The 24,712-nt window shown below is 40.5% G+C and overlaps 1 protein-coding gene across 5 annotated transcripts; it reads right to left on the reverse strand.

Annotated features, from left to right (window-relative positions):
* Nucleotides 1-635: 635 nt before the first annotated feature.
* On the reverse strand, nt 636-24,278 carry chst10 (carbohydrate sulfotransferase 10). 5 transcript variants are annotated; one of them, XM_073043490.1, is made up of 7 exons: nt 24,193-24,270; nt 20,315-20,518; nt 18,051-18,170; nt 14,218-14,312; nt 10,285-10,519; nt 3,930-4,035; nt 636-3,761 (listed from the first exon to the last, which is right to left on the reverse strand). In XM_073043490.1, the coding sequence occupies exons 3-7, from the start codon at nt 18,142-18,144 to the stop codon at nt 3,224-3,226; spliced, it is 1,068 nt and encodes a 355-aa protein (XP_072899591.1). In that variant the 5' UTR covers nt 18,145-18,170; nt 20,315-20,518; nt 24,193-24,270; the 3' UTR covers nt 636-3,223. The 5 variants fall into 5 exon arrangements, with proteins under 5 accessions (XP_072899591.1, XP_072899587.1, XP_072899589.1 ...); XM_073043486.1 differs by having other exon boundaries at nt 20,292-20,518; XM_073043488.1 differs by having other exon boundaries at nt 20,292-20,523; nt 24,193-24,268.
* Nucleotides 24,279-24,712: the final 434 nt, after the last annotated feature.

Raw genomic sequence — 24,712 nt, forward strand, 5'->3', positions numbered from 1 at the left:
AAAAAGACATAGAAAACAAATGAAGATGTGAGGAACTTTGACGAGATCTTACATCTAAATGTAAACATAGTCCAGCATCTAACAGATTAGCCAAGATTCAAAGTACTGACATTTTGACAGCATTCTATTTTAAAGACATGCTAGCTCACCTTTTCCACAAATCCAGATTGAATATTACCATAAAATATTACCCCAGATCTCTTATCATTTTGGAAAAATTTGAGAGATACTGCAAGGTATGAAGTTGCTAAATGTTCTGATCTCAAGAATGGGTGGGGAGGGCAGTTGTGTTTTGGATACTTTGATTTCTGCTAAACAAATATGAAATACCTGTTAATGAGAAGTTAGCAAGGTGATAAGTGTTGCATTGTTAAAATAAGTTGAGGGGACTTTTGAAGATGGTAGATTTTGCAAAGAGTATAATTTTTGAAAAACAGAAGAAACTATGAAGAGATACTTAAATGAAAATGAACATTGACATATCAGACTTCCAAGTAAATTATACTGTTGGATTATTCATTTAATTATTCAGGTCAGGTTTGTTACTTTAATCTTTTATTGGAAATGTGCAAATATTTATTCACTGTGCTACAGTCTATAAACCCAAAAGGACAGACCACAGATCAAGTCATAGACCAAGTTTCAGTAGGCATTTATTAGACAGTACTAAATCTCAAAATTGAGAATTACAATCAAATCAAAAGAAAAGAATTAGTGCAATAACTAATGGAATGAATAATTAGTATTAATGTAAACCAGACAGGTGTTCCAAAATGTTTAATCCAGAACTTGTATAAAGAGGAACCAACTAAATGAAGAATAAAATTAATACACCACTTGCACAGAAAACAATTCAGGTAAGAAATACATTCCTTTGATCAAGCATATTTTTGAAATGAATGCGAATGTGACAACAGGCTCTTGAACTGTCATTAGTTTTACTGGAGCTAAGGACTAAAATCCTAAGTACCATATATAGCCTCAAATATTCAATATTTGCATTTGGTAATATAAAATTGGTTATTGGAGAAACTAGATTTCATAAATCTTGTCTAATGCTTATTTGCTACTTAAAGTTGATTATTGAATAAGCACCAAATCACCTGTGCACATTACTAAATGGATCAAGTTCAAAGTTTTTGAAGGTTTTCACTGATCTCTCTATTCATTCGAAAGTTGTTTCACATCAAACTTGACTAAAAGGACGATAATAATTATTCCACAGATAGAGCAAGGTGGCAACCAAAGGAGCAGTAACAGCCAATACAATATGCATGATGGATATGCAAATCATGCCCTACTGAATGTTTCCAGCATCTTTAAAATTTTTCTTTTTGAATATTTTCAGAATGAGTTGTAGCTTTCATTTTTTATTTTATAATTTTCCACTCCAGATAATTATCTCAGTAACCTTGGCAGTGATTATCTGATTCATCAAAATCTTGAATACTAACAATTTTCTGTGTGTAAGTCACTTTTGACATGTTGAATTAAGAAAATTCTGGAAGACTAATACTTAACATCGAAAATATGTTTTAAAATAATGCAATTAAATACTAATATTGAAATTATTTGTCAATGCACAAATAATAATCAACTCAATGTATAAATAATATCCAACAGGAGGTCTTGACTTAAAAATTGAGCATTTTTAAATGAGCCCCTGAACACGTCTAGTATAATCCCATCTTCTTTAGGTTACTTCAACAGAACAGACCTTCACTTTATACCAAAAATTGCTTGTATTTGAAACAATTTAACTGGAATTCTGTCAAGAATATTAATGCATTCAATTGTAGAACAAAAGGCACAAATGTATGCAGGAGAGTTGGAGAAATTGAGTTGTGAAAATATCAGACAATTAAGAAAAGTTGAAATCAAATGTGTTTGAACGGAAAATGAGAATTTAATTTTAAATTGGAGAAAGGTGATGACCGAATAGTTTTTGATTTGGGGCAAGAAATTTGTAGTAGAGTTTTTAATTGAGCTTAAGTTTTTGGAAAGTGGAAGATGACAGAAGATGCAAGACTTGCTAGAATTACTGAAGTAGATTCTTCAGAAAGTGGCAAATGAAAGGTGGCAGCTCAAACTCTGAAACATGGATGATGAGACTCAGAGTTAAAGGGATGGGTTAGCAGTTTCTGTCACAGAAAGTTTGATACAATCACGTGTTATAACATGTTACTTTATGGATACAAAAATAATTTACTTTCAGAAGAAAAATGCTAATGCCCTGTCATCTGAGAGGTTAAAGCACAATTCTGTATGCAATTTATGGAACATCTTTAATGCATTTGTGGACAATTACTCAAATGGTTATTTAATACAGATGAGCTAGCATATTGGAATTGTGATGCACAGAAATTCAAGTACTCTTAAATAGCTTTATAAAATAAAAATCCATTTTGTAAAGTTAATCTTTATAATTGTATAGTACATTTATCAGTAGCTGAACTTAAAAGTTCTGAATTAACAGTAGCTTAGTGGATCAAGTTAGCTGATGCTCCAGTATTGTTTAATTACTGTATTTCAGAAATGTTTGCTGCATTTTTGAGTAGGTTGTATCAATATCATCACTACATATACAGGGTATTTCATGGGGGGGGGGGAAGAAACTAAATTACAACAAAATCAAAATAATCTCACTAACTCGCTAAATTACCTTAGTCTCTGCCTTTGATTAGTGAATGGAGGCAATTGAAGTTGGAAAGAATTGAAACAAAGTTTACAAAATGGACCAATTAATAAAACTGACAGTTGGATATACTTGCAAATGAATATTACAAATTTAAATGTCCAAATTAAGCTTATCTTTTGTATTAAGAGTTTCTAAGCAGCAATATTTACATCTAATTTTAACTAAGATATTTGTTTAATATTTGTGACTGAAATATGACAGACAATACAGCACTGGGATCAGTACAGAAGTATCTTACAACTGATATTTTGTTCAGCAATTGAACTGACAATAATTGTTTTTGTCTATGGAAATACCTCCATTAAATTTTAGCGGCATATAATGTTGTTTTATTGGGTTCCGTGCATCAAACTAATTACTTATCTACTTCTAAAAATCATGTTGTGCCTGCAAACATGCATGGATTAAACTGCTAGGAGATTCCATTGACCTCTGCTGGTGATAAAATTAAATTGTGACAAAAAAACCTAAAGAAATATAAATATACACTGTACTACCACAGAACAGGCACAATACTTAGGCATATCAATTTAGCAAAAAATCAGGCTCAGCATAACCAAACAGTTTGAAATCTCCTTGGAAACGAGCAGCAAGACGTTTTATATCTCGCTTGCTGATTCCAGCAAAATACTGCTCAACCTTAGTTCTATTGTACTTTGTAATACCAGGTGGGATTTGGGGATAGGACACCAAATTACTTATTCCTGCTTTCTTTATGATGTATGGAGCATCTTTTTCCAGTGTTTCATGATGTCCTATGATATCATACTTGATTTCACAAGGTGCACAAAGCTCAACATAAGTAGCCCAATGAATAATAGATTCTCCTATTTTAACATCAAGCCACTTGTGGTTAGGATCACCCAAGTAGCGAATAAAATCATCAAATTGGAGTCCTTTAGTCTCTGTTCGATTCCTCCTATACTTTTGAATAATTGCTGGAGCAATTTTAAATTTATACCATGGCTCAAATCGAGGATTCTTTAGAAACTTGTCTTTGAATGCAGAAATAAGCCTTTCGAATGGATCCCTAACAATGAGGAATTTGAAGTACGTATTCAATCTGAAAGAAACAACACCAAAGAATTATAATTCTATCAGTGTTCCAAGGAACGTATGGACATTATAGCTGTAATCCAGTAGTAGTGTATTATTATATTTAATAAAAAGTCAAATGGATAACTTCAATAGGATATATTTGTGCAAAAACACTAAAAATGTTTTCTCTAACCTTTTTGTTACTTCTGGTGCGCTGTATGATGATAAGCGGGGTAGCCCATTCTTTTCATGATTATGGATCAAAGGCTCAGGGATGTCTTCAATGGATTTAAATTCTCCTGTACTGGGAAAAATATTAAATTAAATCCACTTCCAAAATTTAGCACATATTCCTAACTCTAAACACGTACAGGAATGTTGTTCCTAAACAGTTACATTAAGTATAATTCAACATTTACAGCAAAGAAAAAACATTTGGCCCAATGTATTTTCCTCAAGTGCATCCTCACGATTTGCCTCAACATCTTTCAGTGTAATGATGCAAATGTAAATATGGCCATTGTAGTTCACTTGTATTTGTATTTAGCATTCTAGGTTATGATCAGCCTAGACAGACAGAAAGCAGGATAAGCAGAAAGTGAAAGTGAATGGCAGGATGTAGATTAGCTGGAATTAATGAAAAGCAATGGAGAAATCTGCTCTGAAGGTACTGATAAAGGAATAGACGGGTGGAGACAGGCCTGCCAATATACAATGTCGGTCCTTCAAGAAACAGCTTCTTCCCCCTTCCAGACAGAATGACTTTTACCTTAATCTTGTCAATCCTAAAAGAATGAAATCAGCCAAAGTGACCTAACCAATTTGTTCTTCATGTCTACAATACAAGCCCTTGATCTCAGTGAAAAGACATCAAAATTTAAATGTTTGGCACAGTTGAAGCAGAAGAGATTTGTTGACATGCAAGTCTGACTTCAGTCCATAAGGCTGGTTGGTATTAAGATGGCTTTAAAAGAAAATAAAATCCAAAATTATATAAAGTGAAAAGTACATTTTAGAATATTTGAAACAATTTTATCAAATTTCTAAAATCTTTTATATTTTGTTAAAGGAGAATTTTCATAATTAAGCTCACAAAAAGGAACAAAGCATTATGAAATTGGATGACTATTTCTTCTTTGGATTATTTTAAGTTATACCAATCAATTGATTTCCCTTAATTAGTCCAGTGGAGAGAGCAGTATGTACAAGGAATAAAGCCAAGACTATTGAATAAAAACACTCACACCTGAAAGCAGGATTTGGGAATAAAGATGGAAGATTTCCTTCCAACTTAGTAAAAACATATTAATCAAGAAATGAGCAAGAAAAAAATTGAAAATTGTAGTCCAGTTAACTTGACATCAAACCTTGTGAAATGGATCTATAATAGAGCATTTAGAAAAACATGATTATGAAGGGCTAATCTAACTGTGAGAATAGGCAAGTATTTGACAAATGAGATGTGTCTTTTTTAAAGAAAGTCTGGGGGCCCAGACCAACTATTGTTAAGTGCCAAAAGAAATACTGTAACATAAAACATGATCACACAGCAATGAGGCAAGGAGATTAGTAGGGATAGATTTGGTTAAAGGTGGGGTATATGGTTTTCAGGACTAATAGTTATTTTTACTGTTGAAGCTTCAGTGACCACAAAATTGACTTGTATGGAATTCAAGTTTGCAGATTATATAAAATGAGGTGACAGGGTTGTGAGGTGAACATAAAGTAAAATCTGCAAAAGAATATTGATAAGATTGGTGAGGAGTGAGAAAGTAGTAGCTGGAATATTATATGAAACACTTAAAGCTCTGATAAGAAGAAAATAAACAAAATATAAATGTTAATTCACAGGGATATCAGGTAACCATGATTGTGAAAATACTACTCATCTTCTTTTTATGCCAGGATAGATGCTCAGATCTGTTTTCCTGGATGTAGAATCTCGACCTGGGAACATTGCCTCTGATTAAATGGTCAGCGCTACCTAGCATCTTACTTGCCAATGTTCGGTCTCTGACGAACAAGCTGGACAAACTACGGACCTGGACCCTCACACAAAGAAGGCTTATGGATTGCAACGTCATGTTTTTTTTTAAAAACGGAGATGTGGCTAAACAGTGATGTCCCAAACCATGTGGTGGAACTGTCAGTCTTCAGGGCTGACAGAGTTGCAAAAGTGACAGGTAAAAGCAGTGGAGGTGGTTTATGCATCTGCGTGAATCGATCACGGTGCACTAACTCTACCATTGCTGACACTTATTGCTCTGCTGATCTGGAACACCCGATTATTAAGTGCAGACCTTTTTATCAACCGCGAGAGTTTACATGCATCATTGCTGTCACAGCTTTTGTTCCACCGGATGCTAATGCTGAAGTAGCCATGACAGACCTCAGTGCCACTATTAGCAAGCTGCAGACATTGCATCCAGCTAGAGCCTTTATTGTCGCTGGGGACTTTATTCATTGCAACCTACGTACCGTGCTTCCAAGATTTTACCAAAATGTATCATGCACCACAAGGGGAAATAAAACCTTAGATCATGTCTACACAAATGTGGCCGACGCTTACAAAGCCACTACCCTCCCCCACCTGGGACAGTCCAACCATCTTTCATTGTTTCTGCTTCCCAAGTATAGTCCAGTCATTAAACGTGTGAAACCACAATGAGGACTATTAAGATCTGGCTGGAGGGTGGAACTCTGTTCTTCAGCACCAATTCCAGCACACAGACTGGAGCGCGTTTGCTGCCCATGCCACCACAGACTCTCAGATTAACATTGACTTATATACAGTCGGCCCTCCTTATCCGCGGATTCAAACAACCGCGGATCGGGAAAACCCGGAGTTCTCTCTTCAGCACTCGTTGCTTGATCATGTACAGGCTATTTTTTCTTGTCATTATTCCCTAACCAATACAGTATATCAACTATTTACATAGCAATTACATTGTATTAGATATTATAAATAATCTAGAAATGACTTAAAAGTACAGGCAGTCCCCGGCTTATGAATGAGTTCCGTTCCTGAGTCCATCTTTAAGTTGGATTTGAAGTCAGAACAGGTACATCCGGTATTATTTAGCGTCAGTTAGTCAAACATTTTTCTTAGTATATAGTACATATTTTACCTTTCTATACATATAAAACACTTAAGAAACATACGTATTTGAATAATTTAACTACTGCGTTGCTTAGTAATAATTGTAGCTTTCATTGGGGCAGGGCCTTTCACATCATCCATTAAAATTGTTCTGATCGTTGACCGACTGTAACCTAACGCTTTTCCAATGACCGATGGCCTCTTTCCGATCGCTTTATTACTTCCACCTCATTTTCAATTGCAATCGTGATTATTTTCATGAACAGAAACACTGCGGATTCAGAGCTGTGCCACCAGGTCCTAATGTCCACCGCACAGAAACATGTTAAATAAAGTCCAGGGTTCCGCTGAGTCCTAAAGACCACCGCACTAATGCATGCAAAATAAGGGACTTGAGCATCCGCGAATTTTGGTATCCACGGGGGGGGGGGGGTCCCGGAACCAATCCCCCATAGATAAGGAGGGCCGACTGTACCAACTCTGTCCTTGAGCTCATCAACAAGTGTGTAGATAGAGTGACATCACAAGAACAAATAAAAGTTGTCTCCAATCAGAAAACATGGATGAACAGAGAGATTTGCCTCCTGCTCAAAGCCAGAGATTCAGCCTTCAGGTCTGGAGACTGGGAGGCTTACATCTCAGCCAGGGCCAACCTGAGGAGGGGAATCTCTCAGGCTAAACACAGAGAATCAAGGAGGATTTCAACTCCTCGGGCCCCCGACGCTTGTGGCATGGCATACAGGTCATTACAGACCTCAAATCACCTAGTACTGTGCCCCCTTCCAGCTCTGCTTCCCTCCCTGATGAGCTCAATTACTTCTACACTCGCTTTGACCAAGAGAACAAGGAGGTCACTCTCAAAGCGGATCTCCCACCTGGTGAACTGCCTCTCTCACTTAGTGCCTACCGGATGGGAGGAGAGTAAAATGTCCATGGTTAGGGTGAGATGCTTCCTTGATAATGCTTTTTACTCTGCCCAGGCAGTGCTTACGGAAGATGTTCTCAATGGTGGGCAATTGAGTGCCAATAATCCGCTGGACAGTTTTCACCACACGCTGCAGTGCTTTGCGATCCGATACGGGACAATTGCCATACCAGACTGAGATGTAGTTGGCGAGTATGCTCTCAATGGTACAGCGGTAAAAGTCCGTCAGTATCCTGGGACAGAGGTGAGCCTTCCTGATGCTCCGCAGGAAATAAAGGCCTTTCTGATCAAGATGGAGGAGTTCAGGGACCAGGTGAGATCCTCAGAAATGTGGACACCAACGAATTTGAAGCTTGATACACACTCCACTACAGCTCCATTAATGTAGATGGGGACGTGAGTGTGGCTCCTAGCATGCCTGAAGTCCACAATGATCTCCTTGGTCTTCTGGGTGTTAAGGGCCAGGTTGTTGTTGGCACACCATGCGGCCAGGTGCCGGACCTTGTCCCTATATGCCGTCTCATCATCCCCTCTGATCAGGCCAACCACCATGGTGTCCTCTGCGAACTTGTTTATGGAGTTAAATCATGTACAGGAATGCAGTCATAGGTGAAAAGGGAGTACAGAAGAGGGCTCAGCACACAGCCTTGAGGCACGCCGGTGCTCAGGGTGAGAGTGGAGGAGGAGAGGTTGTCTAACTTAACAGATTGGGGTCTGTTAGTCAAAAAGTCCAAGGTCCAATTGCAGAGGGATGAGCTGATACCAAGCTGGCGAAGTTTGGCGATCAGCTTGGAGGGGAGTCACAGTATTGAATGCTGAACTAAAGTCAGTGAACAGCATTCTGACATAAGAGTTGGGGCTGTCCAGGTGGGTCAGGGCAGAGTGAAGTGCTGTGGAGATGGCATCCTCTGTTGACCTATTGGTGCAATAGGCAAATTGATGGGAGTCCTGGGTAGTGGGCAGACAGGATTTCAGATGTGGTAGAACCAGTCTCTCAAAGCACTTTGCAATGATATATCAAATCACTGTCACACAGTTTGGGTTGACTGACGGAAATGGAGCTTGGTTATGGTCATATTTTGTCAATACAAGAAGCCCAGCTACAGCAGATACATTTCAGTGTTAGAGAGCACACAATAATCAGCAATAAAACAATACTGCTTTGGTCTATAGGTTTTCTGTCTGCATTTGCATGCCAATTTCAGCTATTGCTCAGAATCCAAATTCCTGGGCCGCCTTCTGATTTTAAAGTACATCTATATTCAGGGTGTATTTGTGACTGGTCAATCCAACCTGATATTAGTGATGTTCTAGGCTACTTCAGAGTCAACCAAGGTGGAGAGGAACTGTTATTCTCATTTACTTTCAGAAATTGATCTCTCTTAAAAAAAATAATGTTAATTATCAATATTACATGGAGATACCTACAAGTAATGGATGAGCTCTTTAAATATGTTAAGTTCCTTTCTGTCAGTTAACACCACTGGGCGAGCTCATCATCAGGTAAACTATACAGGTTAGCCCCACATCCAAAAGTTGTTCTATAACAAATTCAGGATCCTTATTTAATTATATAAATGTGTAATCTTAATACCTTTCGCATGTGTGATTGACAACCCTATTAAACCTTTTCCAATTTCACGGCACCACATCTCTGCCTCTTCACTCTCAATTCAGGATGCAGCATCTGGAGCATCCTCATTTCTAAGCCCTACAGATAAAAAGATACAAAGCTTCAAGCTGCACCTTCAAGCTCACTACCATTCAGGACCCCAAACTGCTTCTAGGTGAGGGGACACTTCATTTGTGAGTATGCTGTGGTCATCTATTGCATTCGGTGCTCCCGATGTGGCCTCTTGAATAATGGGAAGACCTGATGTAGACTGGGAGACCACTTCACCGAGCACCTACGTTCCATCCATCAGAAAAAGTAGGATCTCCCAGTGGCCACCCATTTTAATTCCGCTTCCCATTCCAACATGTCAGTCTATAGCCTTCTGTTACGATGCTCCTCCCCCTTCCCTTTCTTCCATTGCCTTCTGTGCTCTCCCATCAGACTCCCACTTCTCCAACACTATCTCTTTCACCAATCAATTTCCCAGCTCTTTACTTCACCCCTCCCCACTCCAGGTTTCACCTATCACCTTGTGACTCTTCTTCTCTTATCCCTTCTTTCTTACTCTGCCTCATCTTTTTTCCCAGTCCTGATGAAGGGTCTCATCCTGAAATCTCAACTGTATGCTTCTCCATAGATGCTGCCTGGCCTGCTGAGTTCCTCCAGCATTTTGTATGCATTGCACCATATATTATTTGTTTTGGAGTAAAGATTCTGCTTTTAACTCATGCATATTCTACAAACATCTTCATTTTAGAATGGCCTTTTAGCAAAAAGAATGAAATACTCCTTGGGGTATTACAAACTAAATAAATAAAGTTGCCTCAGAAAATTAAACTTACTTTGCTATTAGTAAAAACCTAGATATATCTAAATATGTTAAGTACTTCACAAAACTCCACAATTACCGTTTAAAACAATAAGAACTTTCTTCCACTGTGTATTACCAACTTTTGGAGTTTGACAGAACAGGATTTTATGTTTATCACACACAAATATACGGTCCAAGACAAAATGTGTGATAGAAGAATGGGTCAGATTCCTTATAGAAGCATTTTTGCACACATTCTCAAGGAGGTTTAACCGTTCAGTATGTACTGCATCCCAGTGTGAATCCACTTCCTTCCACAGACTTCCGGTGGGCTGAAAGAAAAACATAATTTTTGATTTGACAATGTTCAACAGCAATCCTTCATTCATTGATTTCATGAATAGCTCGTGAAGTAAGAAAGCCCACAGAACAGACAGTGTTTCCTGAGTGGGTCAGGGGCCAACTCTCAGCCCAAAATGTTGACTGTTTATTCATGTCCATCGATGCTGCCTGACCTGCTGAGTTCCTCCAGCATTTTGTGTCTGAACCTTCCAGGTTCAGCTAACTGTCAAACTTGTGAAAGCTCTGAATGTATTTTGAGTTTTCCTAACACTATATAAAATTCAATGAGATAATGAAAAAAATTAAATCTGGGGTTTACAGCAACTTTCCACTTGTTTTCTGAGTGTAATTGATAAAACACCGGTGAAGAATAGGTATGGAACTTGTATGTTCATATACAAATCCTGAACCTGCCAGCACAGATAGTAAGTGCAGAAAGTTCCATACCAAAACAATAACCTTTCCCAGTGAACGCCAGTTGACCTTTACCTGTTCATTTTATACGAAGTCCATCATGTTTTCCCCAACTCTAGAATTCATGCAATGCCTCAATAAATACCAGCATCCAAACTATGTTTCGATGTACCTAATTGCTTTTACTCTAATTTGCCTAGCCTTGTCAAAAGAAATAATCCATAATCACCTCTAAATTTAAAGCTGCATAAACCCCATACAAATTAATTCTAGACCGTTGTCCAACATGTTGCTATAAATCACAATTTCATGCCCTTCTGGAAATAGGCAATCCAGCAGCAACTTAAAGCTATCTTTTGCTCTAATAACAATCCAGACTTGACAATTGTTGATATTATTTCATATTTTAGAGTAAACAACTTAATAATTGTTCTCATCTTCTCCAGAAATACAAGCAATTCTATTATAACCCAACTGTGTGGAGGTTCAGGACTCTCAAACAAATCTGCAAGCCCAGACTTTCCGATCGCAATGACTTCTTTGCTGAGACTGACTACCTGACCTATATTCAACAGGACTCAATTATATAATTGGGTTGGAAGTCAGGTCACGTCAAATGTCAAAACAATACTTTGTCTGGGTCTCAATTGGATTTGGATTGGACTCTGGGTCAGGTTGACTTAAATTTACTCTCAAAACGTCTTAAAATTCACAATTGAAAACACAAGAAACTTCAGATGCAGGAATTCAAAGCAACATGGAAACCATTTTCCCTCCCCTGGATCCATCCATCACTTGCCAGTTCTTGCTCCACTCCACTCTCTCATGTTCAAGTCGAATTAGACAATAGACAGTAGATGCAGGAGTAGGCCATTCAGCCCTTCTAGCCAGCACCGCCATTCACTGTGATCGTGGCTGATCATACACAATCAGTACCCCGTTCCTGCCCTCTCCCCATATTCCTTGACCCCGCTATCTATTAGAGCTCTATCTAACTCTCTCTTGAATGCATCCAGAGACTTGGCCTCCACTACCTTCTGGGGCAGAGCATTCCACATATCCACCACTCTCTGGGTGAAAAAGTTTTTCTGCATCTCTGTTCTAAATGGCCTATCCCTTATTCTTAAACTGTGGCCTCTAGTTCTGGACTCACCCAACAGTGGGAACATGTTCCTGCCTCCAGCGTGTCCAATCCCTTAATAATCTTATTAATCTTGAATTGTCATTCAACCACACACATGAATACAGCCAAACAAAACAGCCAAGGTGCAAGTGTCAACAGTCACACACAGCACATATAGCACATAATTACAAAAGTAGAAAAACAGTCACAAAAAAAGATACAGCCCAAGTCCTTGAGTATCACGGTCTGTAGACTGATGGTGCATGGGATGTTGTCCTGAAGCTGTGTTTTTGCAAGTAAACAACAGCCCCTCATCTCACACTGTGCCAGTTGCAGAAGAGTGCAATCCTACCCCCCCCCCCCCCCCCGTTGTGACTAAGCATGCCACTATCTTACTCCCCTCACCTCTTTTTGCATTGCTTGCAGTTCAGATGAACGGGCTAGATCAGAAACACTGGCTTGTCCATTTCCATTTCCTAGATGTTGAAGCACACCTGCAGTTTGCTTGTTGCTACAGTTCATGATTATTTTTCTTCATAGCATTACAGGCAACCTGTGCTGTTTATCTAACACATAATATCATGTCTACAGTGCTTCTGTGAATCACTTATTTCCCCTTCTTTGGCATTCTTTTGACTATGGCGAGAGGAATGGGATAACTTTTGCCAAAGTTATAATAAAGGATTTTGCTCATAATCGTTGCACTATTATTCACCGTACCATCCTCCACCAAAGTCACTTCCCATTGTTCTGTTCTCACTTGACTTCACATTCATTGATCCAACCACAGCAATAAACACAATGAACTTCCTTTCCTCCTTCACAGGGATCTTTCCTTGACCTTCTTTTCTTTGCAACAACATTCACAAATATACGGACAAGTTTCTGAAGCATAAAAGTGATCCAAGCCTTTACTTTACCACCATTTCTGCCAATTATGAAAACCCTCAATTTGAACTTCTTTTCACTTTCTGGCTATTTTCTCAGATCCATTCAAGGATTTCCAGTGAAATTCAGAAGTTTATGATGTAGGAAGCCTTCATTTGGTCTATTGTGTCCATGCTATTTTGCTGAATTGCTGAGTTTTAGAGAGTCATAAACAGTCAAACAGACCACCTGGCCCTCCATATTCCTACTAATTATTAAGCATCCGTTAAACATCTCTTTTCACAGCCATAGCCAGAATATGACAGCCTTCAATGCCAGCATGATTCAATGCTCATCTGAGAATTCTTAAACGTTGTGAAGATAGCTTTTTCCACCAGCCCCAGGCAAAGTATACATGACAGTGCAGAATAGGCTCTTCCAGCCATGCCGCCAGCAACACCCGATTTAAATCTAGACTAATCACGGGACAACTTATGATGACTATTTAACTTACTAACTGATACATTTTTGGACTGTGAGAACCCAGTGGAAACACACGCATTCCACGGGGAGTATGCAGAAACTCCTTACACTCAGTACTGGAATTGACTCCAAACTCTGACACCACAAGCTGTAATAGATTCACACTAACTGCTTCGCTACCATGGTGCTCAGAATGGAAATAGACAAACAAAATGAAATTGGTGGGCAGTGGGAAATCCTGTCTTTTGTGGTGGATAGAGCAAAGGAGCCTGAGAAAGCAGTCCCCCAATCTACGTCGGGTCCCACTGATGCAGAGGATGCTCTGGATACACTAGATGACTGTGACAGATTCACTAGCAAGGTGTCGCTTAACCTGGAAGGATGATTTGGGGGCTTGAACGGTGGCGAGGGAGGTGGTGCACATGCCATATTCAGGGATAAGTGCCAGGAGTGAGAGCAGTAAAGAGGGACAAGAGGAACAAATGAATCCCATTGAGAGAGATCCCTGCGAAAAATAACGTATGTGGTGGGGGGGTGAAGAGGCCATTGTAGATGGCGGAAGTTAAGGAGAATGATGTGCTAGATATGTAGGCTCATGTGATGGTAGGGTGAGGTGACACTTCACCTGCAAGTGTCTATTCCTCTCCATAAATGCTGCCTGATCTGCTGAGTTCTTCTAACAATGTGTGTGTTGCTCTAGACTTCCGGCATCTGCAAGATCTCGCGTTTATAACTTAGTGATTTGAAGAATAGAAATTCTATTATGAAGTCCTAAAAAGACTAAGAAGGGAGTCGTCTTACCTGGTCATCTGCTTGTAAAGATTCTTCTTGAAGCTTTAGTTTCTTAATGTATGTTGTCACAGTATCATCAAATATTAGCGGTTTAGTACCATATTCTGTAAAACATCATATTCACTTCAGATATGTCACGACAGTACAACCTGTCATTAAAAGCACAATTGCTAATGACCTCAGGCAGTCTATTATCAGCTTACAAATGAATCATTTATTTTGTTGTAACATGCATAAATTGATGGTGCTGCCTATTAACACTATGAACTGACCTAAAATAAAGCTGATCAAAAAAAAATCAGTACACTGATTCTGCAAGCTGATTTTCCTTTAACACCACATCTATTAACAGTGTAACATTGAGAATAACAGTGTATATTTTTTCTCAGCGATCACATAGAAGTTCAAGTTTCTTGTCACTCAACTGTAAATACATATATGAACAAATGAAACAACATTCTTCCAGACCAATGTATACACACAACAAAAAGTAAACTTACCAAAAATAATTTACACACAAAATATATTCCAGAAGACTGACAATTAGCATTAAGTGTATTTACAAATCAAATTGAAAAGTAAACAGTATAATGCTACTGGCGCTTCGCAAGTGAAGAGAACTGGCAGTGGCAAGGAATTCAGAAGTCTCATGGCCTGGGGGAAGAAGCTGTTACCCATCCTAACAGACCCATCCAATTGTTACACCATCTCCACAAAGGAACCGTTTATGTGCAGCGAGGAATAATCAGCCTGCACCTTCCTAAAATCTACAATCATCTCTTTTGTCCATATTGAGATTCAAATTGTTGTGCTTGCACCATTCTACAAGATGCTCTAACTCTTCTCTGTATGCCATCTCGTATTCACTGTTGTGTCATTGGTGAACTTGAATCAGCAACATGAACAGTAGCAAGCTGGGGGCACAGGTGCTCAAGTGTAATGGAGCTAGAGATGTCATTGCCAACACGGACTGACTATGGTATATCTGGCAAGTTGTCCAAGCTCCAGTTACAGAGGTACTGAGACTCAACGAAGACAGTGTACCCACCAGCCTCTGAGGGATTACCATATTAAATGCCAAACTGAAGTCGATAAATGCAATCCTGATGTATGAGGCACGATTTTCCAGTTGGGAATGGATCAAGTGGAGGACAGAGGCTCTGCCATTGTCAGTGGACTGATTTGAGTGATAAGCAAACTGAAAAAGGTCCAATGTAGCAGGAAGATGGAACTTAATGCAGTCCAAAACCAGCCACTCAAAACATTTCATTATTGTGATACTGGATGGTAATTGTTAAGGCAGATTACCGTTGCCCTCTTGGGCATGGGATGATGGTTGCTGCCTTGAAGCTGCCAGAACAGTGCACTGTTTGAGAGATGTTGAAGATGTACATTTACACTTCCATTATCTGGGCTGCAGAGTCTCTCAGCATCCAATCAGCTACGTTCAGGCCTCACAGCTTTACGTGGGCTGAACCAGCTAGGGTTTTCCTCTCACCAGCTGCAGAAGACAGAGTGCCTGCTCCTCAGGAAGCCGTGCGGTAGTCCTTCCTCACCAGTACATTTCTCTGTACATCAAACTGAGCATAAAAGATATTCAGCCTATCAGGATGAGAAACATCACTGTCATTGATTTGCAGGACGGACTTGTACCGTGTTATGATCTGAATGCCCTGCCACATGCGCCTCTGGTGTCACAGAAATGACTGTAAATTCTCTGAATAATCCTGCTTTGCCTTATGGGATAGGAAAGCGCAACTTTTGCTGATTTAAGAGCTGTCTTATTCCCCAAATTTGAACTCCCAGCAGGGCGTGGGCCTCTGCTGTCAACCATGCCTTCTGATTTTCCAGCACAGAAATGTGCTCAATAACGATGACGTTCTTAATGCAACTTCTCTACATAGCCAGTCACAGATCCTGCATTTTCAATGTGTTGTCATAGGTAGCTGCCTCCTTGAACATGTGCTAGTCTGTATTTGCAGAACAGTCCTGTATCGTTGATGTTGCTCCTTCTGGCCAGGTCTTTATCTCCCTTTGAACTGGTTTGACTTGTAATCAATGGTTGATATGCAGGAATTAGCAGAATAGATAAGTGCTCAAACTATCCAAGGTGGTGGTGGACATAGCCTTGTAAGACCTTGTTGGTACATTCAAAGTCTAATGCATTCTCACCTTTAATAGCAAAGTCAACATGCTGATAAAATTTAGGCAGGACTATTTCTAAGTGAGTTGCCCACAACAATAGAGAAACAGGGTGTGTAGCTTGGAAGTCCACTGATGGCACCACGTGGCTCATACAACGCTTCCCCAACATGAGCATGTTGAGTGGGGGAAGTACACAGCCACAATCACAATGGCTGTGAACTCTGTGTAAATAGAAGGGAGAAAAGTCTGCATTTTGCAGTTAAAAACTCTACCAGAGGTGAACAGTGGTGGTCACTTCGAAGCATTAGCACACCAGTTCTTATTAATGTAGATACATAGCCCTCCTCCAGGAGTCACCAGAAGTTGCAACATTTCTATCTGCCTGTGGAGATAAAACCCTCCAACATGAAGGCCACTTCAGGCGTCGTACACTGGAGGCACCTTTCCGTCACGAAGAGCATGCAGCAGTCCTATATCTCCTGCTGATTCAGTTGCAGACGCAGGTAATCTAGTCAGCCAGCAACTTGCTAGTAGTACTTGATGTTCTTAATATCCAGCAGTGTCTTGCAATCATAAGGAAGACGTAAAGGATGAACAATTACACTCTTAGCTGGAGCTTGAGTGGCCACTGCGAATGGGAATGCTGTCACCTTGAGTAATGTACTCTCCAGTGCCGCATTTCAATTGTAAATTACATTTTGGTGCAGAAGCTTTAATGACGGTATACAATGAAAATTTCATAACAGATTTATTCATGTTAGCTCAAAACATTTTGAAATTTTATTGTTAATATTAGAAAGTTTACTTAGAGGAAATAAGCAACATTATTTTGCAGCAATTCAAGTTGAACATGTTTTATTTCTACTTGCTGGTGAGTTCTGAATATGAAATTCAAAATTACAGTGTGTAATTTGCATCAAGTGTGAGAATCACAACAATGTTACAAAAAGAAAATGTTTTCATACTTAATAGACATCTCATTAACCCATCCATTACATTAGATTACAAAATGAAAGAAAAAAACTGGCAATCATTTAATAATGATTGATCACAATACTGAAACTTTTTCAATTAAATTTTAAAATGAAAGAAAATTTCATATTTTTAAGGTGGTATTTATGGTGCATAATCCAGATAGCACGTTGAGAAAAGGTCTAATCCCTGTTCATGGCTTTCTTCCTTTTTAAATTATTTTACAGCCAACAATATTTACCCAGCAACTTAACACAGCTAAAGAACACCGTGGCTATGTTGGCTTTTTAAGAGTTGTGTTTGGGATGGCCCAGACTTACTGGAAAATACTGGTATATCTACATTGGTATCAATCCATCCCTTCTGCAAATGTGTTCTGTAAGATGAATGAGCATCACTTAAAGAGACAAACTTCTTAACAAAGGTCAGGCCTGCTTTCATATAATCAAGATAAACTTCAACTTGCTGAGTAGAATAGGTTTTGATGGTTCCAAATTCAACATGACATTCAAGAGTCAGATAGTATATAAGCACACTATGAATAACCAAAATGTCTTTCAACATATTCTGTGACGCTCCTCCACCAAGACAGTACTCAAGATTTAGATCAAATTCCAAATTATCGAGTTTTACATGAAGAGGAAATGCATTTCAATACAATTGCTGCTACAAAGAAAAATCAAGTTAGATCTGAAAGATTAAATGTGAGAAATGATCTTTAATACCTGCCCTACTTTCTTTATCTTTGAGAAGTAGAACAAACAGCAATGTGAAGAATATCCATCCAAATATAACCAGTAGCAAATATCGGTGCCGCATGTTTTCAGATACAAGCCATTTGCATTCTGCAAAATAAAAGAATATTTGAAAATTAGAGTACTTATCAAATTCCAACCTCTAGGTTCTCAGAAGTTAAGGAAGTACACTTAAATATTTAGAGCATTTCAGCTTTGTTGATTCAAAACTACTTACGCAGTGAAAGAAACCTTTTTTGTTAAGGCAATGAAAATTATAAATATTCAAATGAACACAATCTTTGCTTTATTGATAAAATGCACTACAGCTTTGTTAACACACAAATTTGTAAAAGGAAGATGCAAGAGAAACCAAAGAAAGATGTTAACATCAAAGGGGCCTTACCTTTAGTCGAGTAGTTCTCTCACTACTTTTGTAAATTTTAGACAAGACATAGGAGAAAATTGTTATTTGCCCCATCGAGACTGTTCTGTCATTTGAACATGACTCATTTATTTTCCCTCCCAACCCTATCCTTCTGCTTTCTTGCCTTAATGTATGATGCCCTTACTAATCAAGAACCTATTAACCTCCCCTCTACCCAATGACTTAGCCTCCACAGCCATCTGTGGCAATGAATGTTACAGCTTCACCACCTACTGACTAAAGAACTTCCTTGTCTCTAATCCAAAGAGATGTCCTATTCTGCGGCTGTGCCCTCTACTTCTAGTCTCTCCCACTGTATTGGAAACATCGTCTCCATGTTCACTCTGACTAAGCCTTTCAATATTCAGTAGGTTTCTGTGAGATTCCACACTCCGCACACCCCCCCCCCCCCCGCCCCACCATTTCTTCTAAACTCCAGCAAGTACAGGGCCAGAGCTAACAAACACTCCTCATACATTAACTCTTCCATTCCTGGATATATTCTCGTGAAATTCCTCTGAACCCTCTCCAATGCCAACACATCCTCTCTTAGATAAAAGGCCCAGAACTGCATACAATATTCCAAGTGCAGTCTGACCAACACCTTACAAACTTTCAACATTACATCCTTGCTCTTAGATGCTAGTCCTCTCAAAAAGAATGCTAACATCGCATTTGTCTTTCTTGCTATTGACACAACCTTCAAGTTAACCATTAGGGAATCCTGCATTAATACTCCCAAGTCCCTTTGACACTCAGATTTCTGAATTTCTTCCTGCTTAGAATATACACCTTTATTCCTTTAACCAAAATGCCTAGCAATACACTTCCCTACACTGTATTCCATCTGCCACTTCTTTCCCCGTTCTCCTAATCTGCAGACTCCCTGCTTCCTCAACACTACCTGACCTCAACCTATCTTTGTATCAATCACAATCTTAGCCATAAATCCATCAGCTCTGTCTTCAAGATCACTGGTGAATAATATGTAAAGTACTGGTACCAACACTAACCCCAGGGGAACATCACTAGTCACTGGTAGCCAATCAGAAAAGGCCCCCTGATTCCCACTTTTTGCTTCCTGCCCATCAGTCAATATTCTATCCATGCTAGTATCTTTTCTGTAATACCATGGGCTCTTAATCCTGTTCAGCAGCCTCATTTGTGGTTCCTTGTCAATGACCTTCTAAAAATCCAAGTAAACAACATTCCCTGCCTCTCCTTTATCTACCCTGCATGTTATTTCTTCAAAGAATTCCAACAGATTTGTCAGGTAAGATTTCCCTTAAGGAAACCATGCTAACTTCGGTCTACTTTATTGCAGTGGTCCCCAACCACTGGGCCTCGGATTGGTACTGGGCCGCAAAGCATGTGCTACCAGGCCGCGAGGAAACAATAAGATTTGGCGATATGAAACGATACGAGTCAGCTGCACCTTTCCTCATTCCCTGTCACGCCCACTGTTGAATGCACGAGAGGTCATTACCCACGCGAGGTCATCAGTTGCCTAAACGCAGTGACATGACACCCTCGCGCCAGGGGTCACTGGTTGGCCTCGGGTAACCAGCCGCCTCGTGTGGTCAGCGAGAAGCGTCGTTGATACTGGCTTGGAGCGCGGACAGATGGGCGCTGCCTCTAAACCTGTTTAGCACATCAAATGTTCATGGGGAATCCAGTGCTAAAATACTCACAGACAACCTAATTCGGGCTCAGGGTTTCGTAAGCAGCAGAGCAGCTACCTCGCTGTGATTTACTGAAAGTCATCCCTCGAGCCAAACTTTTGTCGGCCACTAGATCCTACCTACCTACAAGGGGGGCAGGCACGCACCCTGTCGCACTCTTCACTCGCTCGGTTGGTCACTCTCTTCGGACTGCGACCCCGGCACAGGGACCTCCGGCCCTTATCTTGTCCTCTCACCCCACCACGACCAGCCGCACCTGGCCAAGCTGTTTGGCAGCAGGCAGGAGTTTGGGCCCGGAGGCTGTCTAATGAAGCAATCAAAACTGCTTCGGCACCTTAAGTCCAAGCACCCTGCACTTAAAAGACAAATCCGTTGAGTTTTTAAGCAGAAAAAACATGAGCAAGCGGGACAGAAGCAAGTGCCAAGAGCCACAAAAACTAAATTGCGGAATAGACTGGACATAAGGATCCCCCTTCGAGTATCGCTCTCTCCCATCACCCCTCGATGGGACCCTCTTGTTGCAGGGAAACAAGCCCAGTGCTCCCACTGATTCAGCAATATTGGTGTGTTGCAATGATTTTATATGTTCATACGAGGAAAATATGCGCTGTCTTTAATATCCAAACGTTACTTAAAATGTTATGATACTATTGACTTATAAATGACTTTCACTATATTCATGCAAGGAAAATGTGTGTTTAACATTAAATTCGTTAGATAAACCCTTTTAAAAATGAAATTGAGTGTATTAGCCACTTATAAATGACTCATAGTTGACTTAACACCTATATTCCGGTCGTGATTAACACCCCCCACCGTCGGCTGGTCCGCAATATTAAATCAGTCCAAGGATCAAAAAAGGTTAATGACCCCTGCTTTATTGTGTGCCTCCAAGTATCCCAAAACCTCATCTTTTATAATGGACTCCAACATCTTGCCAACTGCTGAAGTCAAGTTAACTGGCTTCTAATTTCCTGTCTTCTGCCTCCTTCCCTTCTTAAAGAATGGAGTGACATTTGCAATTTTCCACTCCTCTGGAACCACTCCAGAATCTAATGATTCTTTAAAGATCACTAGTAATGCCTCCACTATCTCTTCAGCTACCTTTCAAAACCACGGGATGTAGTTCATCAGGTCCAAGTGACTTAAAGACTGACGCATATTCAATTCATTTTGATGACAGACAGAATTTAAATTAATATACTTGTACATTATTTCAAATTTGTTGCTTTCCAATTTAGACTCAAGAAGCCACCTGTGAATGTGATAATTGCGGAAAGGAAAAATTAAAGCAATCTTTGCCAACAATCTTCATAAGAAAGGATTTGGGTAGCTAGAAGCAAGAAGCCATTGAAACAAAAACCAAGGGACTCTGAGGTACCAGAAGTAACCTTTTACACTAAAATAGAAAAAGAACAGTACAGCACAAGAACAGGCTCTTTGGCCCACGACGTTGTGCTGAACTAATTAAACAAGGAATTAAATGCCTAACTTATCACTTCTAAGTACACAATGTCCATACCCCTCCATTATCTGCATATTCATTATGCCTATCTCAGAGCTTCCTAAATGCCTGTGATACTTGCCTCCTATACCACCCCAGCACCTAACTCTGTAAAAACAAACCTGCCTCACACATCTCCTTTAAACTTTAACTCTTCCCCCCACCCCCCAGCTCTCAATCTTAAAAAAAAACTTCTATTAGGCCCAACCTGAGCCCCTACTGCTCCAGCAAAAACAAACCAAGTTTGTCCAACCTCTACTTGAAGCACATGCCCTCAAATCCTGGTAAACCTCTTCACTCTCTAAAGCTTCCACATTCTTTGTATAATAGGGCAGGCAGAATTGAATGCAAAACTCCAGATGTGGTCCAGCCAGAATTTTATAAAGCTGCACACAAGTCTTGAATTTAATGCTTCAGTTAATAAAAGCAAGCAGGCCATGTGCCTTCACTACCACCTCATCAACCTTTACAGCCACTCGTAGGGAGCTGTGTTGTTGGACCCCATGATTCCTGTGCTTCAGAATTACAATCAGGTTTAATGCTGTGAAATTTGTTGTTTGGCAGCAGCAGTACATTGCAATACATAATAATTTTTAAAATCTCTAAATTACAATATAAAACATTAAAATAAATAATGAAAACGAGAGGAAAAAGTACTGAGGGAGTGTACATGGGCTCATTGTCCATTCAGAAATCTGATGGTGGTGGGGAAGAGCTGTTCCTGGAATGCTGAGTGCGTGTCTTCAGGCTCCAGTACCTCCTCCTTAATGGTAGCAATGAGAAGAGAGCTTGTCCTGAATGACGGATGCCACCTTTTGAAGGTGCCATGGGTGTTGGGGACATTAGTGCCCAGGATGGAAATAGCTCAGTTCACAACCTTCTGTCGCTTTTTCCAGTCCTGTGCAGTGGCCCCTCCACACCAGACGCTGATGCAAGCTGATAGAATGCTCTTCACGATACATCTGTAGAAACCTGTGAGTGTCTTTGGTGACATACTCAGCTTCTAATGAAATATAGCTGCTATCATGCCTTCTTTGTAATTGCATCAATACAATTGATCTATCCTGGACCTAGATACTCACAGGTGTTGGGACCTAGGAATTTGAAAACACTTACCCTTTCCACTTACAATAACTAGGTACAAAAATTTAGTTTAAGCCCTTGGGAGGTAAATGGAGGTGAAGGGCTTAGAGGGATAGTGATGGAGCTCAGTGGTCACCATGGACCTATTGATCCAAAAGGCCTGTACTCCTGCTGTATTGCTTTGCACGGTCCAGTTTCCTGATATGCTTCCACAAGTTCTGTTTGCGAATAATCCTGCAAATTATCTTAGAATATTTGGCTACCAGTTACTGCAAAGCCATAACATTCTAGATTCAAGGCTCATTTCATGGTAGTGAAACAGCACAGGTGTTACAGCCCGAGGTGTTCCACAGTTCAACTCTGGCGTCGTTCTGTAAGGAGTCTCTGTATGTCGTCTCCAGCGAACGCACGAGTTTCCCCCTGGTGCTCCAGTTTCCTCCCACAGTCCAAAGATGTACTGGGTAGGTTAATGTAAATTGGTCATTGGCAAATTGTCCGGTGATTATGTTAGGGTTAACCAGGTTTTGGGGTTTCTGGGGTGGTGTGGCTCAAAGGACCTACTCCACTGGTATCGCTAACTAAACAAACATGCATACATTAGTATTCAGTGTGATGTTATGAAGGTGCTGCATTCTTTTAAAAGTACCAACCTGAGTGAAACATTAAATCAAGAACCCTACTTTATCAAAACGTTAAATATCCCATATCGTCACTTCAAGAAACGGGTAAGTTCTCTTAATGGACCGGTACAAGATTCAACCAACGTTATCAAGTCTTTACTTACCATTTGCAAGACTTGTCCAAAAACGTTTATTTGGAGAACTAGAGTGCAGCATCAACATGATTCTAAACTATTTTGTAAAAGACCAGTCAGGAAGGTCTAAATCAAAGTCCTTTCACCAAATAATACTAAAAATCTCATAAATCTAATTCAAACAATAGACAAAATTAGATTTCAGCATAAAATTGCGTCCACAATACCCGGACTTTCGAAGTCACCTGCACCTGTGAATCAGCGCCTCAACTACAACAGTTACAGGTAAATGTTCAAAGCAGCGACGGCGGCCCCCGGCCACCAAACTCACCAGTGATGCAGATCATTCTAGCGGCTGAGAATGAGGCGCTGACTGCTTCGCCCCCTCCTCCAGCCCGGCAAGGCAACCGAAGCTCCGGCATCTTCGCCTCCAACCCCCCCCCCCCCCCAACCAGCACCAGCAACCGAGGCTCCGACACCCCCGCCCCACCAGCAACCGAGGCGCCGACTCCTCGCCCCCTCGCCAGCCCCAGTAGCCGAGACACCGCAACATCTCCCTCCCCGGCAGTCGAGGCATCGAGCCGGCCCCCGAAGCACCGACATCACGGCCGGAGTGAGTGAGACCCCAAGCACTGGCCGACTGCGGCCACAGCTCCGGACTCCCCCGCTGCAATCTCACCCACCTCCACGTCAGGCCGAGGGAGCAACCATGAACCGCAGCACCCGCTTCCTCACGTCCGACCCGAACACCCATTACAGCGCCCCAGCGGGCAGCGCTGGAACTGCAGCGGAACTGCCGTTCTCACGAAATGCTGGAGGAACTCAACCGGTCAGGAAACATCAATAAGACCGTAACCCATAAGACAAAGGAGCAGAAGCCGGCCATTCGGCCCGTCGAGTCTGCTCCGCCATTTTATCATGAGCTGATCTATTCTCCCATTTAGTCCCACTCCCCTGCCTTCTCACCATAACCTTTGATGCCCTAGCTACTCAGATACCTATCATTCTCTGCCTTAAATACACCCAATGACTTGATCTCCACTGTCGCACGTGGCAATAAATTCCACAGATTCACCACCCTGTGGCTAAAAAAAATTCTTTGCATCTCTGTTCTGAATGGGTGCTGTTCAACCCTTAAGTCATGCCCTCTCGTACTAGACTCCCCCACCATGGGAAACAACTTTGTCACATCCACTCTGTCCA

This window comes from Hemitrygon akajei, chromosome 4 (genome assembly GCF_048418815.1).
Source record: "Hemitrygon akajei chromosome 4, sHemAka1.3, whole genome shotgun sequence".
Taxonomy (NCBI): domain Eukaryota; kingdom Metazoa; phylum Chordata; class Chondrichthyes; order Myliobatiformes; family Dasyatidae; genus Hemitrygon; species Hemitrygon akajei.

Bases quoted from the DNA above. Each gene is read 5' to 3' on its own strand.
- chst10 (XM_073043485.1), bottom strand. From the start codon at position 23,931: ATGCCGGAGCTTCGGTTGCCTTGCCGGGCTGGAGGAGGGGGCGAAGCA. The intron at 14,313-18,050 runs GTATTAAAGATC...GATGTTTTACAG, and splicing joins AGATAAAGAAAGTAGGGCAG to AATATGGTACTAAACCGCTA. The intron at 10,520-14,217 runs GTAAGACGACTC...TTTTTCTTTCAG, and splicing joins CTTTACAAGCAGATGACCAG to CCCACCGGAAGTCTGTGGAA.